The sequence below is a fragment of the Protopterus annectens genome, chromosome 2.part1, assembly GCF_019279795.1.
Source record: "Protopterus annectens isolate FY-2018-M chromosome 2.part1, PAN1.0, whole genome shotgun sequence".
Classification (NCBI taxonomy): Eukaryota; Metazoa; Chordata; order Ceratodontiformes; family Protopteridae; genus Protopterus; species Protopterus annectens.
Window position 1 is genome coordinate 1,429,418,411 of NC_056729.1, and position 24,848 is coordinate 1,429,443,258.

Consider the following 24,848-nt stretch of genomic DNA (forward strand, 5'->3'; position numbering starts at 1 on the left):
TAGTTTGCCTTTTTAACATAGCAGTTTTTTACATGTTTTTTAGATTGACGTAGGTGGCGTCTCGATACTATCTTGCTTTTAAAGGTAACAGCATTCTGTTTTTTTTAATAAGACACCCTGACAGAGTGCCAACACTAGCTCGCGTATACCTTCCCAAAGCGTGTTAGCTGCACTACACCAAACTTTGTTATACGACTATACACACTTTCATACTGTTTTTTAGTATTATTAGGTTATCACCTCTTTTACACATTTAGATAACTAGTACATATCACTTTTGTATTGATAGCGTCACTTTGATTTTTCAAGGACTTCCTATTATTGGTATTTTTTACTTTCTGCCTCTCTATGGTGTTCGTTTCTCACCAATTATTTGTACTTTTTCCTTCTTCTTTCCTCAATTATTGGTTACTTCTATTATTGGTGCATTTTCTCTAGTTGTCTGCCTTACTGGTGCATGTTTCCACCAATTATTCTTAGTGCTCGTTTGTTTTTACACGCTAACATTGGCCCTTTTGAATTTCAAGTTTATTTTTTGGACACTCATTCACATATGTATACACTTCATTTGTAGGTTTAGTACGTGACCTTAAACACAATATTTTAGTTTAGATTTTAGTTATTAGAGAGTGGTTTCTACCTCTCTTACTTTCGTTCTTAGAGCGTTTTTCACTTTTCCTTTATAGAGCATTTTCTGTAGTATAGCTACTACAGAAACTTAGACATCTGTTTACATACACAGGTAGTCCCAGTAATTTAATATGTGCTTTCTATATAACGACTTGTTTGATATATCAGAAGATGATACCTTTAGTTAGATTTAAATAGTTCTCCAACTAGCCTTGTTAGTATAGTTTTATTCTGTTTATTTTTTAATATGGTGTATGTGGCGTCGCAACACTATCTTGCTTTCTAAGTTAAAAGCATTCTGTCTCTTTTTTTGTAAGACACACCAACAGCTTTAAACAGTGTGGATGAATCACTAACAGCCTCGTATTAGATTGCATATAACACAGTAGCGTTTTGACACACTTTTTCATTGTGTATTATACTTTACGTTTATGTCTTTAACATCAGTAATAATTTCCCTTAGTGAAAGAAGCTAAGAACAAGACACTGAGTTCGATATGTGATTCTACTCTGCTGTTCTCTCTGTTGGAACTTTGGTGGATTTCTGTCCCTGCATCTCCCAGCATGACAACCCATCATGCAAGATAGTTGGCTGTGGGAGGTAATGTCTAGTAGTTAGACAGTCCTTTTCTCCTCCACCAAAGCTGCCTCTTTACCCTTTCCACACATTCCAACATGTCAAAATGAGCCAGCCAGAAGAGATGTAGCAAATCTTTTAGAAGAAAAAAAGCAATAAGAGGTCCCACTAAACCTGAAAAGCTATGTAATTTATTCCATGTTCTTATGTAGTACCTAGAAGGAGAAAAGAGCTCAGGCCGATGCTGGATCTTAGTGGCGTAAACTTGTACATAAGGAAAACCAAACTCTCTGTGGTCAAGATGCAGTCCATCCTTTAATGCTGATGGAATGGATGTGCTCTTGAAGTACTCAGGATGATGAGTGTCTGTACATAAAAGTAGGCAAGATATCATGAGATTCCTGTACTTCAGGTTGGGAGACATCCATTACCAGTTCATGTCCTTCCCATTTAGTTTCTGTATAGCTCGTGAGGTGCTTGTTAAATGCATGGTGGCAGTAGTGGTTCTCATCAATTGAGCAGAGGCAGAGTCTTATGCCATGACTGGCTTCTGGCAGCTGCGAGGGAGCTATTGATGTATGCTGGAGATCACTTTACTCCTCCTGTTCCTGTCTTTGGGAATGTTATTGCAAAGTCCAAGTTGGAGACCTCTCAAGCACAGACTTTATTATCTGAATACAAAAAACCTGCTTAGCAAGTCTCCCACTGTTCAGGGAAGCCACTCTAGAATGCGGAGTCTGTTTTATTCCAGGTTTACCCAGAGTGGCAGGGACAGTGTGTCTAAAAGTTTTAGTTCTCATGGCAGTACTAGTATTCATTTTACTCTTTGCCAAGTATCATGTGCAGGTTCTTTAACAGACTTTCAGGATCCAGTTAAATAGTTCTGATGTTCTTCGTGTTTCACTGTTGCAGTCATAACTGTAGGGTGATCCTGCCGGCAGGCAGCCCGAGGTCGGCCAGAATCACAAAGTCTGGGTCCGGCGTCGGCTGTACAAGCTAGTACCCTGACGTCAGTACGCTCTGGTACATAGCCCTCAGCCGACGCCATCTTCTCCAGTCTTTCTTGCCGTGCGGTGGAAAGCAGTTCGCAAGTTGTTGGTTGGCGATTTTCGATCTATGCATTTGATTGCTGTCGGTCTGAAGTTCTTACTTCTCTTCTCAAAGCTAAGTACCCCGTTGTGGAATCTTTTTCTTGTTCCTCCGATGTCAGAAAAAGTTAATAATTGTATAGCGTGTGGAAAACAGATACCTCATAAAGATTTCCACTCTTACTGTCTACCTTGCTTAGGCCCTGACCACGACGTTTCTTGTTGTCTGTTCTGTGCCAGGTTCAATTCTCGCACCATTAAGCGTCGGTACGACTGGGCTTTAAATTACTTTGGCAGACGCTTCAATTATAGAATGTCGTCGGATTCTACCGGAATTCAAAAGAAGTGCAAAGACAAGGACAGGCCTCCGAGGTCCAAACAGGATTCGTCACAGCTGGAGTCAGCGTCCGGTTCGGCTGTCGTCAGTTAGGCGCTTTTGCTGCCCCTGTCGTCCACCACTTCTGAACCGATGGCCGATACGGACTCCCATGGGGAGCCATCAAGGCCTATTGTTTTATCGGCTGCAGGACCTTCGGACGTCGCTCCCTTAGATGGGTCCGGATCCGCTGTGCAGGTACCGGCTTCTGAGGGGGTATTCAGGCCTACTCACATTACCATTTCAAAGGCAAAGGCAAAGTCCAAGACTCCAGTTAAACCTAAAGTTTCTGCTCCAGCTACTTCTGAAGCTACTCCCAAGACACAGAAGCAATTGCTAAGGATGGCTGAGGATTTGCTTACAATGATTAGGGGTTCTCATCCCCCTCCAGAGAAAAGGCCTCGACAGGATGTTCCTTTGGATTCCTCTGACCAGGCTTCTGTATCTTCTGTTTCTTCCTCTGATCAGGAATATTCTTTTCCTCCTTATGAGGATTCGGATGCAGAGGATTCCCTGCCCTCTGCTTCTCCGCCTGAGGATTTCTGTTTTGGGGAGACCTTACATGAGATGAGGTAACATTTTCATTATTAAGGTCAGGATTATTCTGCTTCCAAGAAGAGGCTTAGGGAATTCCTTCTTCTTCCTCAACACAGACCTTTAGCTATTCCTCCTGTTCTTGATATTGTGGATGATGCCTTTTCTGAGGCTAATTTGAATCCTGATTCCATGCCCCCTGCTCCTTCTAAGCCTGATAGATTTTACAGGGTCCCTGATTCTCATTTGTTCTTATTCAAGAACCCTTCTGCAGATCCTGAAACTATTTCTCAGGGTTCTAAGGCTGCTAAGGTGGCTTCTTCCAAAAATCCTATTCCCTCCGAGAAGGATTCTCGTGCCTTAGACAGGTGGGGTAAAAAGGTATATACTTCTGCTACCCTTGCTATTAGGGCTTTAAATTGCCAGTTTCATATGTTTAAGTATCAGCAATTTCTTTTGTCTGTTTTGAAGCAAAAGCTTGCTACCTCTCCGGCTTGTGCAGAGGATAAGGAATTGCAGGATGTATTGCATGCAACTGAACAAGTGAACAAGCATAGTTTGCATTGTGGTTTTGATGCTTTGGAAGCTTCTTGCAGGGCCGCAGCCTCTGGTACTGTTATTAGGAGACATGCCTGGCTTCGAGAACAAAGTTTGCCTGAACAGGTTAAGGCTAAACTTTTAGATGCCCCTGTTCAGCATGATGTTTTATTTGGATCCAAGGCTGAAGAGGTTATTAAAAAGATGAAAGAAAAGGCAAAATCTATGCAGACTGTGAAAGATTTCTTACAAGTTCAGCCTCCTAGATTTTCCAGTTATTGGCCCTCCAAAAATTGGTCCTTTCCCATGTCTGACAGGCCTCAAAGGGGAAGATATAGACGCTCCAGAGGTCGTGGTCAAGCTCAGGCCTCTTACAGATCCAGACAATGGACTGCTTCTTCACCTAGAAGGGGAGAAGACAGATCCCAGTCTCAAAGGAAGCAGACTCAATGACTCTCTCAGTTGGGCTTCAGGACCCCCTTACCTGGATGCCCCTCTCGGAGGAAAGCTTTCTCTTTTTTACAGAAATTGGACTCATGGATGGTGACATTGGAGCTAAAGGAGGCCTACTTACACATTCCCATCAGGCAGGAACGCAGGAGATTCCTCAGATTCAAAGCAGGCTCGAGGCACTTTCAATTCTCTGTACTGCCCTTTGGTTTATCTACTGCGCCCAGGGTTTTTACCAAGTGCCTGGCCCCAGTAGTGGCTTATTGCAGACTTCAGGGGATTCAGATTTACCCCTATTTGGACGACTGCCTTATCCAGGCAGACAGCAAGGACCTTTTACTTCAACATCTGGATTTTGTTCAACGTCTCTTCCTCCTCCTGGGATTTTCTGTGAACATAAAAAAGTCCCAATTGGTTCCTTCTCAACAAATGATATTTTTGGGAGCCCTCCTAAATACAACCTTACAAAGGGCTTTCCTTACGCCAGAAAAACAATTACAGCTGGCTTCAATTTTCAAAACCTTGGCAACCTTAACTCAGCTCACTGCAAGGAAATTCCTGCAGGCACTGGGCTATATGGCTTCATGCATTCTGTTAATTCCAAATGCAAGGCTTCATATGAGAAAGCTTCAATGGTACCTGAAAAGTGTATGGTCTCAGCATTACCAAGATCTGGACACTTTGATTCCTCTGATCCCCTGCCTCCAGAAGGAGTTCCTTTGGTGGTCCAGGGTGTGCACTTTAAACGAAGGGAAGCCTTTTCGTCTACCTCAACCTTCTCAAATCATAACCATGGACGCTTCGGATTATGCTTGGGGAGCACATTTTCTAAACAATTGCCAGCAGGGGACTTGGACAACGAATCACCTTCATTGGCACATCAGTCTGAAGGAAATGTTGGCAGTTCAAAATGCTCTTCTGGCCTTCAAGAACCTTTTGCAACCAGGGCCTCTTCTAATTCGTACAGACAACACCACAGTCATGTGGTACATAAACAAGCAGGGGGGCTCTCATTCATACCCACTTTGCAGACTAGCTATGGCTTTATGGGACATAGCTCTAAGTTTGAATCTGCATCTGCAGGCTCAATTCATTCCAGGAAAGCAGAATCTCTTAGCAGACAGCCTAAGCAGAAACATTTTGGATCCTCACGAATGGATGCTAGACACCAGCTTATTCAACAGGATAACTGCAGTTTGGGGGTGTCCCCAGATAGATCTGTTTGCATCCCATCTCAACCATCAGCTGCGCCTCTTTTGCACCAGGGCCTTCCACAAAACAGCTTGGAAAGTGGATGCCCTGCCATTCAGTTGGAGGAAACTTTCGGGATTTGCCTTCCCTCCTCTTCCTCTTCTTCCCCGGATATTACTGAAGATAAAACAAGACAAGCCCAAGTTCATCATCTTGATTGCTCCGAATTGGCCTCGACAGTTTTGGTATCCAACCTTACAACACCTCTGCTTGGAACCTCCTTGGATCCTTCCTCTGTACCCTTCTCTTCTGTCCCAGCATCAGGGTCAGATGCTACACCCTCATCTCAAGACCCTTTGCCTGGCAGCTTGGCTCTTCAAGGAACTTTGATTTCTTCTAAGCTCCCCAAACAAGTTTTGGATGTACTTCTAGAAGCCAGACGGCCTAGCACTAGAAAATCCTATGCCTCTAAATGGAAAAGGTTTTGCATTTGGATGCAGGACTGTGGCTTTAACCCTTTTGTGCCTGATCTCTCGTCTATTTTGCTTTACCTTTCAGACCTTTTGTCTAAAGGCCTTTCTTTTTCTTCCATTAAGATTCCTGCTTCTGCTTTATCTGCTCATTTTAATACTGATCCTCCTGTCTTTTCTCAACCATTGGTGAGACAATGCTTGAGAGGGGCTAAGAATTTGAGGCCTCCTAGGACCCCTCCTGTCCCTGCCTGGGATCTTAACTATGTTTTGGAAAAACTCACTTTGCCTCCTTTTGAGCCTGCTGCGGCTTCTGATATTAAATTTTTATCCTGGAAGACAGTTCTTTTGTTAGCATTAACTTCTGCCAGAAGGGTTTCAGAGTTGCAAGCTCTTATGGCTGTAGAGCCATACCTAATTTTCCATCTTGACAGAGTATCCTTGAGGACCAATCCTACTTTCATGCCTAAGGTGATTTCGAAAGTTGCTTTAAATCAGACTATTCACCTTCCTACCTTCTTTCCTGATCCTCAAAATAAAAAGGGGAAAGAATTTTGCATTCATTGGACGTACCCAGACAGTTACGATTTTACTTGGACAAGACTAAAGATTTCAGAAAATCTAACCAATTGTTTGTCTCTCTTGCCTCCAGTTCTCTTGGAAAGGCTATTTCCAAACAAACTATTTCCAAATGGATTGCCTATGGAATAAGATTTTGTTACACTCATCATGGGAAACAGTTTCCAGGTACTGTGAGAAGTCATTCTACTAGAGCTGCTGCCACTTCTACTGCTTTTCTCAGAGGAGTACCTACCAAGGATATCTTGGAAGCTGCCACTTGGAGTTCTGTGCATACCTTTTCCAAGCACTACAATCTCCCTTTGTACTCTAAGACCAGGGCAGGTTTTGCCTCTGCTGTTTTGCAGGGCCTTCTTGCTGCCCCTTCTTCTATCTAAGCCTCCACCCTTTCTTCTCTGCTTTGGGATTCCACCCTACAGTTATGACTGCAACAGTGAAACACGAAGAACATAGTACAGTTGTGTACACCTACCATAAATGTAGATGTTCGAGTGTCTTCACTGTTGCAGTTGGTGTTTCCCTCCCTCCTATCCCCTCCTTTTTCATTTTATGGTGTGTTTGTGTTTCCTTGTGGGATTCATTTTTTGTTTATTGGGGATTTCTGACATCTGGGGCAAGAAAGGCTGGAGAAGATGGTGTCGGCTGAGGGCTATGTACCAGAGCGTACTGATGTCAGGGTACTAGCTTGTACAGCCGACGCCGGACCCAGACTTTGTGATTCTGGCCGACCTCGGGCTGCCTGCCGGCAGGAGCACCCTACAGTTATGACTGCAACAGTGAAGACACTCGAACATCTACATTTATGGTAGGTGTACACAACTGTACTTTCTTTCTCTATCTACAGTATTTATTTTACATTTGTTGACCGGGCTGGTCCAACTGGATGTATGCCCATTTTCAGTGGAGGCCCGGGGAGAAAAGCTCCACAAGTTTTTAAAAAAAAAAATAATAAAATGACTTTTATGACTTGGATATTGTATCGAGCATCTTCAGTAATCGCTCCAGCATGGCACTCTTATCTTGGAATGCCCATTTGCACACACACACACACACACACACACACACACACACACACACACACACACACACACACACGCACACAAAGTCACAACAAGTTGTACAGTTCTGCCTCAGGGTGGGGGAGGTGTGTAGGCCAAATGGTCCAAGGTACTTGGTCAAAACAAGAGGACACCTTACGTATAAGTGTTTTGGAGCTGTATGGCTTCTTCCTTATATTTCAGGCCTTACTGGATCTGTGTTTTTTTTTTTTTTTTAAGTGCACTTACCATCCACTCTAAAAACATGGCAGTAGTTTATATCCACAACCAGGGTGGAATTTACTTTTACGTCCACTGTTGAGAAGCATTGCAAATGTGTGTGAATAGCTGTGTCATATCATGTCTTTCTCATAGCATTCATTCCTGGTCAGGCCGTTTTACTAACAGGCAAGGTCGGTTCGTGCTTACTGGTGTCTCGCAAGTTTTTGCTGCATCAGTCAGTGGTGACATGATATTTCATCTCTGGGGACCCACCCTTTTTGCTTGCCTTGGCAACATCAAATGCAGCAGATGTTTTTCCCCTAATTCTCTGATAGGTAGACATGCTGGTATGCTGTGGTCCAAAGGTGATCTCTCTCTGCATTTCTCCTGTTTCCCCTCGTCGTTGTCCTCTAGTGTAGTGGTAAGTATCCCTGCATCTCATGCAAGAGACCAGATGGAGAGGATGCTTATTGTGATGCATGGCTAGGCTTAAAAAGCCCCCCTGCGATCATTATGCTTAGGGACATCGAGAAAGCCTCACCCGGACCTTCACTCCCTAAAGCTAACCATGTGGTTTCTTCATTTTCATTAGTGGCCAGGGACCCATCTTGTGCTTTGTGGGTGGTGTCCAGATCCTAAGTCCGTCATAGAAACCAGGTATTTGAAAAAGTTATTGCAGCAAATGGACAAAGCTTTCTATTTGGGCAGTTGAACAGGGTGTCAAGACATGTGTCTCTCATGTAACAGTAATGTTACAATTCTTGACCGATATCTACTTTTTTTTTTTTTTTTTTTTTTTTTATCAGGGCTCTAACTATTCTGTCAAGGTTCATCTAACTTCTGTTTCAGATTTCATCCCTGGCTTCATCAGACATTTCTCATAGATGTATTTTTTTTTTATTATTTAAACCTCTCTTAGAGAGCCTGCTTCTTGGGATTTGAATTTTGTTGAACAAACTTAGACTGCTAACATTCAAGCTGGCTGCAGTAGTGTATCTCAAGTTCTTGTTTTGGAAAACTGTCTTCTTAGCAGCAGTTATGTCTGCAGAAGGAGTTTCAGTATTTAATGTTTTCTGTTCAAAGCCTTCTATCTTTCATAATGAGAGGGTTTCTTTTGTATGTTTTCAATCTTTATGCTCTATGTTAAGATCTTGAGTCTTCTGTGTTTTTTTTTTTTTTTTTTAATAATTTTCTTCAAAACTCTGTTATGTTGTGTATTATGTTCTGTAATTGTAATGGTGTGTAATATGTCAGGTAGTTGGTGCAGAAGGTTGAGGCTGTGAGCTGTAGTTACTAAGGTACAGGGTCTGATGCTTTCAGTCCTCATTTGCATACCGCGTGAACTTCAGCAAATCACTTAACCGGGCATCACCTCTGAAAAGGGAATTCATCCCCAGCGGGGTCTACCTGACCAAAATTTATATTATTGTTGTAATAATTATTGTTGTTGGCTCCTGTGTATTGCAACTGCTGTTGTGCCAGGTCGATGTTGAAAAGTATCCGGGGACCAGACTGCTTTCGTGGTCACTAGTTGAATAAGCAAATTAAAGCCTGCTTACTAAATTAGTAACTGCATAAATAAACTGCTGGCTGAGATGTTTCATAAATATTATTTTATGGTAGATATCTACATAACTCACCCTCCCCCCAACACATCCTTGTGCTGTTTGCTCTTCCCATTCTAATGCATGTCACGTAGGCAGTGATTATACTTTTGTGGATTTTGAGACTATTGTTATTCCTTTGTTTGTTTAGAAACCTTGGAATTTTTGTAACTGCAAGGTACATTTTTATTGCCAGTTACCCTGGTACAGTTTGTCACCATTAGAATGAGTGCACATACGTCCTCCTCCCAAAAAACTCTCTCAGCAGTGTTCACTTGAGGTGGAAAACACTGGGGAACTTTTCTAAAACCAAGTGTAGTTTTTGGTTTCCATGTGCAGGTCGTATTGTTTTTAATTTCTGTCACTTTTCTGTTTTATCAATATACTTTGATATCTGTTAACATCCAAATGGCTTATATTTAAATTAGATTTAATTTAACCTAACTAGCTGCAAACTAGGTGGCATAACATGGCCAGTTTATCAAGCTGCAGGATATTTATTTTGATGCCAGAGCTGTAAGGAGTAACATTATGGCTTGTTGCATGAACTTAACTCCAGACTCAAACTGTGGAAGTACTTTCAGTCTGTATTTAAATAAATGCTCCTGATTTTTTTTTTTTTTAACAGGTGAAGTATTTCATAGTATAGGTAAAGAGGACCACAGACATCCTGTACCAGTTGCACCAAGAAATAGCCCTACTGGAATTGTATCTCTTCAGTCTTTTGCACCTTCTGCACTGTCTCCAAACTCTGCACCCCATATTACTAGTCTTGGAACGCCACCTTTTCCCAAAAAAGCTGCAACAGCTCCTGGGTTTGTTGATCCACATTCAGGTGTCTGCTCCACCACAGCTGCAACCCTAACTACTACTACAAATACTGCTACAACTACTACTACAGATAGTTCTGTGAGTGCTCCACCAAGTGTTTGCAGGTATGAACCTTTTTGATACAATACAGCTATTTTGACTATTCTGAATTTTGAAATGAATTTCTTGATGGTCATTTTACTTTAACTACCAAAGAATTTGCAAGCTGTTATCAGAGTTACATAGGGATACATTTTGATCAGGTTTCTGTCAGGAGGATGGTGTGACGTGAATGATAGCTATATGCCATATTGCTCAGTGTGTTGTTTAACTTAAATATAATTAGAATCTGTTGGTGTGCCTTATTGCTACTGATGTATTTAGGCTTAGTCTTTTGTTTTTTACAGAAAATGGCAGTATCTTGAAACACATTTCTACAAATTATGCTGCAGTGAGCAGAACTAATCAGAGGGGAAATTGCACTTGGCTTATTTGTGGGTCCCAATATGTTGTAACAAACAGTTACAAGCCAGTAAATTGTTCTGAGGTCAGAAAGTGTGAGAGAAGTTCAGGTATCATGAAATAGCCGTTTGCGAGAATACAGTCTGCAGTATAGGTCATAAACTGTGGAATAGTGACAGTGGAGTTCTAGTCCCTCATGTGTTACACGGGATAGTATATTACATGTGCAGTCTGTGTCATCCATACTCTACGTAGGAGTGTGGGATACATAGAAGTAAGCCTACCCCCAACACACAGGTACACACCTGCACAGCTGTTTCTTGTTTTGAGAAAGTGCATGTTCAGGAAAGTAATTTTTGATGTTCATCGTGTTTCACTGTTGCAGTCATTACACTTGGGTTATCCTGCTGGCAGGCTACCCGCAGTCGAACTGAATTCCAAAGTCCTGGTCCGGCGTCGGTTGCTGTTGCCTCTTCCCTGACGTTAGTGTGCCAGGGGTATAAAAGATGCTGCCGACGCCATTTTCTTCAGTCTTTCTTGCCGCAAGGTGCCCGAAGCAAAAGCAGTTTGCAAGTGCCGGTCAGCCGACTCCTGAAATTTTCAAAATTGAATTTCAGATCCGAAGTCTTCAATAAAGCAGCTAAGTACCCCATTGGGGAAACTTTTTTCTTGCGCCAGACCGATGTCAGAAAAAGTTAACAATTGTATTTCTTGTGGGAAGCAAATACCTCATAAGGATTTTCATTCTTACTGTATTCCTTGCCTAGGCCCTGACCACGAGGTTGCTAGCTATCGGTTTTGTGCTAGATTTAACCAACGCACTATTAAGCGTCGGTACGATTTTGCTTTTCAGTACTTTGGCCGAAGGTTTAACTATATAATGCCGTCGGAACAGCTGATTATAATGCCGTCAGAACAGCTGATGACCGGAGTTCACAAAAAGCGCAAGGAAAAAGAAAAGGGCAGGCATCCAATGTCCAAAACCGACGACAAAGCCTCTTCTAGGCCAGTTGCCGGTTCTCAGGCGCTTTCGCAGTCCCTGACACCCGCTACCTCAGAGCCACAGGCCGCCTCCGACTCCCACGTGGAGACAACTAGACCTCTGGATACTCGAGGTATTGGGCCTTCGGAAACTAATCCCTCAGATGGGTCCGGAGCCACTGAGCAGGCATCTGCTTCTGAGGGTGTTTTCAGACCTACACAGCTTTATATCAAGCCAACTTCAGCATCCAAGACAAAGACCAAAACAGTTTTAAAGACAAGGAAACAAGTACAGCACTCTCCAGGACAGACTTCCATGCCTAAGAAACAGATGCTCAAAATGGCCGAAGACCTAATTACTTTGATCAGGGGTACCCATCCCCCTCCTGGATAAGAGGCCCAGGCATGACACTGAATATGATTCCTCTGATCAGGTTTCCATTTCCTCTGACTCCTCTTCAGAACAGGGATACTCTGTTCCTCCCTATGAGGATTCTGATGCTGAAGAATCTATTCCTTCAGCTTCTCCTCCTGAGGATTACTCCTTTGGGGAACCCTGCATACCATGGGAGCATTTCCACTGGGAGAGCCAAGATTACTCAGATTCTAAGAAAAGGCTCAGAGACTTTCTTTTACTACCTCAGCACAGACCTCTTGCTATTCCACCTGTTCTAGACATTGTAGATTATGTATTTTCAGAGTCCGGCCTGTCCCCCGACTCTCTACCTCCTGCACCTGTTAAGCCAGACAGATACTACAGGGTTCCAGATTCTCATAAATTTCTATATAAAAACCCTGCTGCTGACCCAGAAACTATTTTTCAGGGTCCCAAAGGGGTCAAGGCCGGTACTGCAAAAAACCCTATCCCCTCAGATAGAGATTCAAGGGCACTGGACAGATTGAGGAAGAAAGTTTACACTTCTGCTACCTTGGCTGTAAGGGCTTTAAATTGTCAATTTCATATGCTTAAATGTCAGCAATACTTGATGTCTCTGCTAAAACAGAAAATGGTGACAAATTGTGAATGTTCTGAGAACAAGGAAATGCAGGATTTATTGCATGCAGCTGAACAAGTGGAAAGAATACTTTGCGATGTGGTTATGATTCACTGTAGGCCTCTTGCAGAGCTGCTGTAACTGGTTCTGTCATTAGAAGGCATGCTTGGTTAAAGGAACAGACTCTGCCTGATCATGTTAAAGCAGAATTATTGGATGCTTCATTACAGCATGATAGTTTGTTTGGTGTTAAAGCAGAAGAGGTGTTGAAGAAAATGGAGGATAAAGCTAAATCTATGCAGACAGTAAAGGATTTCTTACAGGTACAGCCACCGAGATTTAGCAGAAGCTGGCTTTCTAAGAATTGGTCCTTTCCCGTGTCAGACAGGCCACAAAGAGGCAGATACAGACGCCCTAGAGGTAGGCAACAGCCCCAGGGCTCATACAGGCCCAAACAATGGGGTGCTTCTACCTCCGAAAGTGGAGAAGACAAATCACAGCCATTTAGGAAACAGTCCCAATGACTTCCGTCTGCCAATGCCAAGCATTTATCTTTTGGCAGCTCCCTCAGGGGGAAAGCTAGCACTTTTTTCACAAAATTGGCACAGGATCACCCAGGACAAATGGGTCTTAAATATAGTCTCTCAGGGCTGCAGGTTCCATTTTCACACCCTTCCAAAGGCAAAAGGTATGCCAGACCTGCCACACAATCAATGGGCAGAGGCACAAAAACAAGTTTCATCTCTCATGGACATGAGGGCTATTCAGCCAGTGCCACAACAAGAGCAGGGACAAGGATTTTACTCAAGACTTTTCTTAGTACCAAGAAAGGACAAAGCATGGAGACCTATTCTGGACCTGTCTATTCTGAATATTTTTCTGGATGCTCCGAAATTCAAAATGTTGACTCTGCAGCAGCTTCTGCCCATGCTGGGCCAGAAGGCTTGGCTTGTAACTTTAGACCTCAGAGGCATACTTGCATGACCCAATCAGACAGTCTTGCAGAAGATACCTCAGATTCATAGCTGGCTCAATGCACTACCAATTCTCTGCACTACCCTTTGGTTTATCTACTTCGCCCAGGGTCTTCACAAAATGTCTGGCACCAGTAATTGCATTCTGCAGACAAAGAGGAATTCAAATATATCCCTACTTGGACGACTGCCCTATTCAAGCAGAGACCAAAGACATTCTACTAAAGCATCTGGCTTTTGTAAAAAGATTACTAATTTGCCTAGGGTACACAGTAAATGAAAATAAATCAAAACTAGTACCCTCTCAAGAGATAATATTCCTGGGTGCAAGCTTAAATACAACTGCCCAGATGGCTTATCTCACACCAGACAAAATAAGGCAACTAACTTCTTACTTCGAAAGCATGGCAACAAAAACCCAGCTATCTGCAAGAAAAATTCTGCAGGCTCTGGGCTACATGGCATCCTGCATTCTGCTAATTCCATATGCAAGACTGCATATGAGGAAACTACAACGGTATCTAAAAAGTGTTTGGATTCAACATTGCCACAGCCTGGAATCATTAATTTCACTCATTCCCTGCCTGCAACAGGAGTTTCGATGGTGGGCACAGGCCTGTCACCACAACAAGGGACAGCCATTCACTTTACCCACATTCAGGCAAACACTAACAACAGATGCATCAGATTATGCCTGGGGGGCCCACATGGCAGGAAAATGTATTCAGGGCACATGGCCCCCAAGCCAAAGGCATCTTCACGCCGATCAAAAAGAGATGCTAGCTGTACAAAATGCCCTGACAGCCTTCAAGGACCTACTTCATCCAGGACAGCTGCTAATAAAGACGGACAACACCACAGTCATGTGGTACATAAACAAGCAGGGGGGCACACATTCCTACTTCCTCTGCAGACAAGCTATGATTTTGTGGAACACAGCATTGACTTACCAAGTACACCTGCAAGCACAATTCCTGCCAGGAAAAACAAATTCTCTGGCAGATGAACTGAGCAGAAACCTCATGGATCCTCACAAGTGGAAACTAGAGCCACAAATCTTCAACATGATAACAAGGAAATGGGGATGCCCAGACATAGAGCTTTTTGCCTCCCTTCACATTTGCCAACTTCAGTAATTTTGCACAAGGACTTATCACAAACAAGCATGGAAAGTGGATGGTTTGTCATTCAGCTGGAACAACCTTACAGTGTATGCCTTTCCTCCACTGCCTCTCCTCCCCAAGGTACTCCTAAAGGTCAGACAAGAGAAGTCACTAATGATACTGATTGCCCCGGATTGGCCACGTCAACATTGATACCCAATCCTAAGCAGCTTGTCTCAAGGCCCAGCCTGGACATTTCCTCAAATTCCTCATTTACTGACCCAACAAAACAAATCCTGCACAGCCAACTCAGAACCCTAAATCTAGCTGCATGGCGGATAGTGTAACCATTCAGAAGACACATCTCTCTAAAGCGGTTATGGATGTTATTTTGGAGGCCAGGAGGCCCAGTACCAGAAAGTCTTATGCAGAAAAATTGAAGAGATTCTGTGCTTGGAACCAGGCACAAGGAATTGACATGCTTGCTCCAAATATTCCTCAGATTTTACAATATCTAACTGAGATGCTGGGACAAAGGCCTATCCTCCTCATCAATTAAGATCCATGCCTCTGCCATTTAGCTCATTACAATACGGACCCACCTATTTTTTCACATCCATTACTTAGGCAGTACCTCAGGGGGGCAAAAAATATAAGACCTCCAAGGAGAGCACCAATACCTGCATGGGACCTCAATTTTGTCTTGGAAAAACTCACACTGCCTCCTTTTGAGCCAGCCAATACAGCTGAGATAAAATTCTTATCATGGAAAACAGCTCTGCTCCTAGCAATAACTTTATAGGCTCATAGGTTCATACTAGGCTATCTGCCCTAGGACATTTATAAGCCTAGCCAGAGTGTGTTCGGCTTTCGACACCCATTTTAAATTAATTTTGCTATGCCCTTTTTCGAGGTTAGTATACTGTGCCTCTGTCTAACAGTGACGCAGAAGTGATACCCGGGGTAAACCTAGGATCTCCCATCCACTCATCAAGATTCCTCTTGAAGAGAGTCAATGAGGGACTCTGCCTAACCTGGACTGGGATTTTATTCCAGAGTGAAGGGAGCCTCTGGGTTATGAATCTGTCCCTCCAGCATGTCCTATTTATTTCAGTGCTGAGGTTCAAGTCTCTCGAGCGCATAGCTTGATGGGATTTGGATTTTCTGAGGTGCAGCATGTCCATTAATTTTGGGTTGGACATGGCTTTATACGTCAGGCACAGATCGCCTCTGAGCAGGCGGTATGCCACTGAGTAGAGCTGGAGTTTCTTTAACCGGGCAGCATATGACATCTGTTTGAGCCCTTTGATCCTCGTGGTGAGGTACTTTTGGGGTCTTTCCAGTTGCTGCAGGTGGCTGGAAAGGTACATCCCAAAAGGGGCATTGTACTAAATTATGGGCCTGATGAGGGATGAGTAAAGAGGCACGATGACCTCCCCTGATCTAGATGTGAATCCCTTCATGATTAGGTGGGCTATATAAAATGTTTTTCTAACCACTTTGGCCACATGGTTGTCAAATGAAAGATTGCTATCAACTTGGGTCCCCAGGTCCCTAATTACTACTTCTGTACTTAATGGATTACCACCTATGTGGTAATTTGTGGGCACTTTGTTTTTACCAAAGGGGATGACTATACACTTTTTGGCATTTAGCTTGAGGCCATGGCTCTGGCACCAGTTGTCTGTTTCTATGAGGCCATTTTGGAGGATGCTTGTGTCGGCTGGAGAGTCGATTATGGCGCCCAGTTTGCAGTCATCTGCGAACTTGGTCAGCCACATTCCTTCCATGTTGGCCTGTACCTCCGAGAAATATATACCGAACAAGAGAGGTCCCAGGACTAAGCCTTGTGGGACGCCACTTGTAACTGGTTTGGAGTCTGACATGGCTCCAGCAATTCTAACCATGTGCGTTCTGTCCTTGAGCCAGTTTGCAGCCCATCTAGTGACATAGGGGTTTATATTTAAGCTGTTGAGCTTATCTATAATGCCCGAGTGGGGTATTGTATCGAAGGCTTTTGCGAGGTCCAGGTAGGCTGTGTGGACCACCTTCCCCTCGTCAATGGCCTTGGTGACTGTTTCAAAGAAATCAACCAGGTTTAAGAGGCAGGATCTGCCCTTAACAAAGCCGAACTGGGTAGGATCCAGTGTCTGTAGGTCCCCAATATCTTTATTTATGAGGTCCATGATGATCCTTTCCATAGCTTTGCAGACCAAGCTAGTCAGGCTTATGGGGCGATAGTTTCCAGGATCCGTTGAGGCACCACCTTTGTGGAGAGGGACCACTGTTGCTGTACGCCACTCTTTGGGTACATATCCTGTAGTAAGGCTGAGATTGAACAGTAGTTTTATGTTTGGGTTTAGCTCTTCTTGGAGTTCATGCAGGACACAGCCCGGGACACATTCTGGTCCCATTGATGCTATGTTTTTTGCTTTGGAGAGGGCGGCTCTTACCTGAGCATCTGAGATGTCAGGGGGGCAGCACTCTGCTGGGATAGATATTTGCCCTTTTGGTGGGGGGGGGGGGTTTGCGCTAAACCTGTCAGCTAGGATGTTGGCAATGTCTGTGGGTTCGGTGTATTTTTTGTCATTTTGGACTAATTCTGAGCATATCTGGGAATTCCCACCCAGGTTCCTAACATAACTAAAGATAGCCTTGTGATTATCCTTAGTGTCCTGTGCAATTCTTCTCTCGAAGTTGGCATTAGACGATTTTATGAGAGCCCGTAGTTTTTTGCTAATACTGATCAGAGATGCCTTCCCTTTTTGGGATTTTGCTCTATCATATGTAGTAGCTTCCTCCTTCTATTGTATAGTTTGTTTATGGCTGGGGTCCACCAGACAGGACGTCTGCCTTTGGAGGACTGGGTCTTGGTTTTATTTGGGATTGCATGATCCATGCATTCCTGAAGGTGTTCATAGAATGCGTTTATAAAAGATTCTGCAGTCTGGGCCGTATTTTCCAGAGGCCTGGGGGCTTTGAAGGACTCCACCTCGGTTTTGAGGAGTGTGAAATTTGCTTTAGAGAAGTTTTTCACTGTGGTTTTCTGGGCATGGGGTGGGGTCGGGATGTGAATATCCAGTGAAATTAGTTTATGGTCTGATCTTACCAGTGAGGGATACACTTCTGGTCTGGAGCATAGAGTCCCCATGTTGGTGATGATCAGGTCCAGTATGTTTTCCCCTCTTGTGGGAGTGGTAACTAGTTTTTCCACAGCATTTGAGTTTAGAAATTCTAGGAACCTTTGGGCTAGGGTGTTGGAGCTAGAGTAATGCTCCCAGTCTATGTTTGGGTAGTTGAAGTCGCCCAATATAATGGTGTTTGGAGAGATCTTCATATTTTCCAGTATTCTCAGGAAGGCCGAGTGGGGTTCCTGGGTTTGGGAGGATGGTCTGTAGCAGGCTATAAACTGGAAGGCAGTTTTACCCACTGTTAGTTGCACATGGATAGTCTCTGATGCTTCGTGCTGTGCCACCAACCTGGAGGTGTGGGTATCTTTGACGAGTATTGATACTCCCCCTCCTTTTGTGGTTTGGTCCAAGTTTTGGGGCTGAAAAGCATGGTATGAGGTATAACCTGGTAGTGCTGGGGTGCTCTCAGGAGCCTTGAACCAGGTTTCTGTTACTGCACAGATATCGATGTTCTCCATGCTAAGGAGAGTTTCGAAAAGTGCATCTTGAGGTTTAGACTTCTGGCAATGAGTAGCATTACTCTTAGTTTCTTATCCCTTGTGATACCTATGGAGGTGGGTTTGTCTTTTGAGCCTTGCCTAAAAAAGGCACTATGGGGTAGCAAGAGCCTTTGCCAATATCCGAAAGCCCAGGGGTGACAGGTGCAAGCCGTCCCTAGCGAAGCATCGTGGCTTTTCGAGCATGTCATCCCAGGCTGACAGGCATTGGATACCCTTTGAATGACACCAATACTTAAGCCAATTGTTGAAGTTGATCATCTTGTCTTCATATTGTGGCATCATTCTTGGTGAGGGTAAGATGCTACTCAAGGTCAGGGTCATACCGGCCTGGGCTACATGCTCAGAGAGCTCCTCTATGTCTCTCTTCATGTAGTCCAGGGAGGTATGTCTCAGGTCATTCACACCAGCATGGACAATGACTGAGTCATATTTGTACTTGCCTTGGAGTGACCTGAGTGCTTGTGTTATGTGGCGGATCCTAGCGCCCGACAGGCAGATTACCGTGACCTTCTCCTTGTTCAGCCTGGTGAGCGGGACGTCAGTGTGCCTGATGATAGAGTCCCCTATTACAAGTGTATCAGGTGTGTTGTTTAGACTTGAGGGCTGTGACTGTTCGGCACACTGGCTTTGTGAGCTATGTGTTGCATGTGTTTTGTTTTGGGGTAGCGGTTGCTTGGGTGTCTGCTTTGGAGGTCTCTGCTGCTTAGGCAGATTTTTATTTAGAGCCTCCGAATATGTTTTTTTGTGTTTGGTTTGCTGTCGTGGTAGGCCTATGTGAGACTGGAATTGTAGTGAGTGTGGTTTCCTTCTCCCCCTGACTGGATATGCCAGTACTGAGTTGAGAGAGGTTAGCCTCCAGTTTGGCTATATGGTTGCATCTCTCATGTGTTGGAATTTGTTGGGAGGAGGAGAGGGTTGTCTGTGTACATGAGGCAGTTGTAACATTGCCTCAAGATTCCCAGATTCACCAGCTGGACCGGAGAGGAGATTGACAACTGACCTTTCTACATGCTAGAATAGTATTGGGAATTCCTTTATAATTGAAAAAAGGGCCAATAGGGGAACAAGGTACTCAAGGGGAGTTTGTGAGGGTGTAGTGCTTTTAATTTTTTTGTGCTGACTTATATAATTGCTTTAGTGAGCAAGTGCCAGGTAACTTAAATGCAATGTGTTACAGGTACCTTAATTGCAAAAACAACAAACAGTAACTTTCTTTCAAGTGAAACAAGGAAAATAAGTACAGTAAGCAATGCAGATATCACTAGCGATCCACAGAAGCGCTGAAAAGCCGCGTTTTAAGTGGAATTAGCGTTTCAGGGAAATAACAAGCAAACAAACAACAAGCATACAAACAAAGCTAGATTCAGCAGGTCTGGATCTAGTCTATGCTACAGCAAACAAGGTGTACCAATTTCAGTAAGAAACCGTTCAAATATGCAGGCACTATAAGCCTTTAACCAGAAATTCCCAGCTCAGAAGGGCAGAGTCCAGCCTCTCCTCCCACAAGAGTGCAGACCACAAACCTTCTTAATGTAAAATAACTGGCCTGAAGCCCAAGTGCTTAAACCAGAACTAATGCACTTTTAGAACAACAGAAACTGAGCCCTCTATCAGCAGTTCCCAACTTAGAAGGATGTAAGCTACCTGTCCTGCCACCACAGTGCAGGCCACAAACCTTCCTAATGTAAAACAACTGGTCTGAAGCCCAATTGCTTAATCCAAAAGACTTAGAATGATAGCTATACTTTAATCAAGTTACTACCAAGCAGTAATAAATACAATTGAATACTTTACTTCAGCAAGAAGAGTCTCACAGCTACAGGCATTAATGGCTGTGGAACCTTTTATTATCTTCCATCCGGACAGGGTTTCTCTAAGGGCAAACCCAACATTTATGCCTAAGGTATTGTCCAGTGTGGCTCTTAACCAAACCATTAATTTGCCTACGTTTTACCCAAACCCACAGAATAAAGGGGAGAGACTTCTGCATTCTTTGGACATATACAGACAGCTACGCTTCTACTTGGACAAAACTAAAGCTTTCAGAAAGAATGAGCAACTTTTAGTGGCATATGCTGCAGGATCACAAGGAAAGACTATCTCAAAGCAGACTATTTTAAAATGGATAGGACACTGCATTCGTTTCTGCTATTCTCAACATGGCAAATCAGTGCCTAAGGCCATTAGACCACATTCTACCAGGGCAGCAGCCTTCCTCAGAGGAGTACCAGCCAAGGATATTTTAGAGGGTGCAACTTGCACTTCAGTGCGCACTTTTACTAAGCACTACCACTTACCTCTTTACTCTAAATCCAGAGCAGTCTTTGCCACTGCAGTTCTGCAGGGCCTCATAGCCACTCTTAATTCTATTTAGACCCAGCCACCCAACCTCAGCTTTGGGATTCAGCCCAAGTGTAATGACTGCAACAGTGAAACACGATGAACATAGTACAGTTGTGTACCTACCATAAATGTAGATGTTAGAGTGTATTCACTGTTGCAGTCCAGGTTACCCACCCACCATCCCCCTTTCTTTGCTGGGACTTATCTGTACTTCTCTATTCTATACAACCTATGTGGTGTATTTGCTTGTAGATGAAGGTATTGTTTATTTTGGTGCATGCTTTTATAAGCAATGTGTTTTAGCCTACCCTTTTGGGGGCACCTGACATTTGGGTCAAGAAAAACTGAAGAAAATGGCGTCAGCTGCATCTTTTATACCCCTGGCGCACTGACGTCAGGGAAGAGGCGACAGTAACCGACCCCCGACCAGGACTTTGGAATTCAGGCTGACTGCGGGTAGCCTGCCAGCAGGATAACCCAAGTGTAATGACTGCTACAGTGAATACTCTCGAACATCTACATTTATGGTAGGTACACAACTGTACTTTTGGGAGTTTTATTGATAGTGTGCCAAACAAAACTTTCCTTTGTATTTCCCATTTATTTCAGTAGTATTAGCCACTGATACAAAGAGTACCTTTTTCAATTATTTGCAGTAGCAACAAAGTTAGAGGGATGGGCTTATATGAATTATTGTTTTGTTTTGCAGTCACTGAGGTTAGTCATCATTTCTCATCGGTTCTATATTAGAATACCGAAGTTTCAAAACTTCGAATGTTCTGATATCAATCCCTATTCAGGGAAAGCTGAAAACATCGAACATACAGAACAGCAAATTTTTTCCTAGGGAAAAAATTTGCTGTTCCAAAACACATACACACACAACACAGGCACACCAAACAAACAGCAATCCACACACATACACCTAAAATCTTACACCTAACCCTACACTAAACTATACACACACACCACTAACTCTCCACTTACCTTAACCCTAACCCTAAGGTCCGTCACTGTCGCACACTCACCCACGTCCTAACCCACCTACCCCGCCCTAACCCTCACGTTCATACAGTCGCACACTTACCTGACCTGCCCCCTAACCCTGACTCACCTAACCTGCCCCTAACCCTCATGTCCACACAATCGCACACATACCTAAGCTGCACCCTAACCCTAACTAACCTAACCTGCACTCAATCGCACACTTACCTGAACCCGACCCGTAACTTTCCACCAGAGCGCTGAAAATACTGAAGCAGCAGAAATGGACAACCAAATTCTTTCCCTAGGAAAAAATTCAGTTTTCTGTTGCTTTCTCTGAATAGGGGTCGATATTTGAACATTTGAAGTTTTGAAACTTCGATGTTCTAATATAGACCCTTTCTCATCAACTCCCTTTTTCCCATTTTCGACATGGGGTCTGGGTGATGCATCGACCGTCGCCACTTTTTCTTGATTCAGTGCTATTCTCATACCTTCTTCAGCAGTCAAGCCTGACTGTTAAAGGTCTTCTCTCATCAAGTCCATCCCTCTCTTGGTTGGATGTTCATTTCCTTTTACATGTTTCCCGTTTTTTTTTTAATATAGACATGTTTGTTAACTCAAAACTAATACAGTGACACGCTTACATTAATATAAAAGAAAATAAACCAAAGTACAATTGTTTTTATGCACTGTACTGGTTTCTTTTTAACACTCCGTTACATAAATTGTTCAGTTCCTTCTTTCCCTTAAACCTCATTCCTCCTCCTAAATATTATTCTACATGTATTGCTTCCACAGATTCCATTTGTTTTTATGTAATTTGCTCTTTTTTTTGTAAGGATCCCAGCAGCAGTTCTTTTATCTCCTTTACAATATTTGCTATTTCAATTACTGTTTGTTTACGTTTTGATTTCCATTGCCTAGTAACTGCTTTTATGTATTCCGGCTCTGTTGTGGAAGGCAGTCTCCAACTTGCAGTTGTCTGTTGCAAATCTTCTCTAACAAATTGTTTTCTGCTTTCATGCATGTGTGATCAAACCACCATAGTATCTTCTTGACCTTCTTTGCAACTGCTGCTACTTTGGCTTTTGCTCTATTGTATTAATTTCCTTGTCTTTCCCACAGTATGCATCATACTGCACATCTCAGGCACTTCGTCTGCATCACCTCCAGCTTTCTCAGCTGTTTTGCTTTCACTGCCCAGGTTCCTGTCCCACCACTGTTTTGTACACCTTAATTTTCAGTTTATTTAGCATTCTTTTGACACACACAACTCCATGCCCTCAGCCAGCTGGCTGCAGTAAATCTGATTCTACTTTTAATTTGTACATTCAGACGTTTTTTTCTTGCCAGTCACATCTCATAGATACTTGAAGCTTGGTAATCTGATATTCCCTTCTATTTCAGTTTCAGTTTCTGATTTTCCCAATTTGCTGCTATGATATTATCTTGTCTGTACAGTTTCATCCTGTGTGCCTTCAGTTTTGCATTCCAGCCCTTCATTTGTTGAAGTTTCTATTCAGAGTTTGCTTATAGTGCCACATTGTTTACATACAGCAGCATTTTTGATCTGTCCCCTCTGACCTGTTTGTTAATGTGGTCAATCACCTGTTTAAACAGAATGTTCATGTTTATCAGCAATACTTGTTGATCTTCATATAGTAATGTGCTGGTAGTGAGGCTTTTTAACTGCTTGTGTACAGTAAGCATCACTTTACGAGTCTATTCTAGCATGCTGTTACCAGGAGGCATACCTGTCTTTTACTGACTAACTTGGCCATAGTGAAGTGGTCATCCCTTTTCAGGTTCTTTGTTTAGCTATTTATTAATTTGTCTTCATAATACTGATGTCTGCCTTCTGATATCAAACATTTGGTGCCCTCATGTCCCGCTGCGTTTTCTTGCTTCTTATAATAGATTGAATTTGATTCGTGAACAGTGCTCATTTTCTTCCTGGTGTTTTCTTGTTTAAGCATATTTGTAAATAGGTGTGTGTACGTCCAGATGGTAAGACAAGTTTACATAGCATTTTTCTGAGAAGTAGGTTCATAGGTTTTTACTAATGACTTAGAAGGTGTTTGTAAGCCTAGCGATGTGTACCCAATATAATGTTAGAGAAACCCAGTATAAAGGATCTTGCCTAGAATTGAAATCTTAGTTAGCAATGAGTGCCCATATCTAGGAGTGTCATAGGTGAAATCCTCTGCAAGAATTTACGGTTTCCCATCCAGTCATCCAGGCTATGCTTAAACAGGGTCATTGAGGGGCTCTGTTTGATAGGAATTGGTTGCTTATTCCAGAGGAGCAGCAATGTCTGAGAAATATCTCTCTCTCCAGGAGGACCTATTTATGTTGCAGGCCAGGTTAAGGTACCTGGAGAGCGGGTGACCCTTGTCCCAGTTGACTTGCAGATGTGCAGCATTTCTGTTAGGTTTGGATTAGAGATTGCTCTGTAGGCCAATGGATAGGGTGGTGCAGAGGCAGCTAAAGACACCAGCCTTGGCCCAGTTGTTATTGGATCCGAGCCTAAAGCAATCAGATCAGACGCATTCTTCCCCCCTGGTGCCTGCTCTTCCTATGATCCATCCCCTAGTTTCGGAGCTTTCTAAATAGTCTGTATGCTACTGAGTACAGTGACAGTGACTTTAGTTTGTCAGTGTATGACATGTGCTGGAGACCCTGAATTTTCTTGGTTAGAAATCTCTGAGATCTCTCAGGTTGCTGCAGGTGCCTGGTAAAGTACATACCAAAGGGGACATTTTACTCAATTACTGGCCTGATGAGGGTCAAGTACAGGGGAGTTATGACCTCTTTTGCTCTTGAGGCAGTGTCTTTGCTAATGAGGTGTGCAACGTGGAATGCCTTCCTTACCACAGTGACACATGGTGGTCAAAGTTTAGGCTACTGTCAACTTGCATTCCCAAGTCTCTCACTACTGAGTTGTTACTTAGGGTGTTGTTATTTATATGATAGTCTGTAGGGATATTGTTTTTACATAAGGGGATGAAATTGCATTTTTAACATTGAGTTTGAGTCAATGGCTTTGGCACCAATCATTTGTTTGTGCAAGTTCCTCTTAAAGTTTGTTGAGATTGTTTGGGGATTCACTGATTGCACCTAATTTGCAGTCAGCAAACTTAGTCAGCCACAGTCTCTCTGACGTTCATCGTGATACCCTGCTGCAGTCATCAGCCTAGGGTTATCCTG

At 43.3% G+C, this 24,848-nt stretch overlaps 1 protein-coding gene across 2 annotated transcripts in view; it reads left to right on the top strand.

Moving 5' to 3' along the window:
- The window catches only part of FAM193A (family with sequence similarity 193 member A), a 2,395,037-nt gene that overhangs the window by 1,696,376 nt on the left and 673,813 nt on the right, over nucleotides 1–24,848 (top strand). For both annotated transcript variants that reach the window (XM_044062897.1, XM_044062898.1), the window contains one exon: nucleotides 9,924–10,230. In XM_044062897.1, coding sequence (XP_043918832.1) covers nucleotides 9,924–10,230 — 307 coding nt within the window. The remainder of the gene's footprint in view (nucleotides 1–9,923; nucleotides 10,231–24,848) is intronic.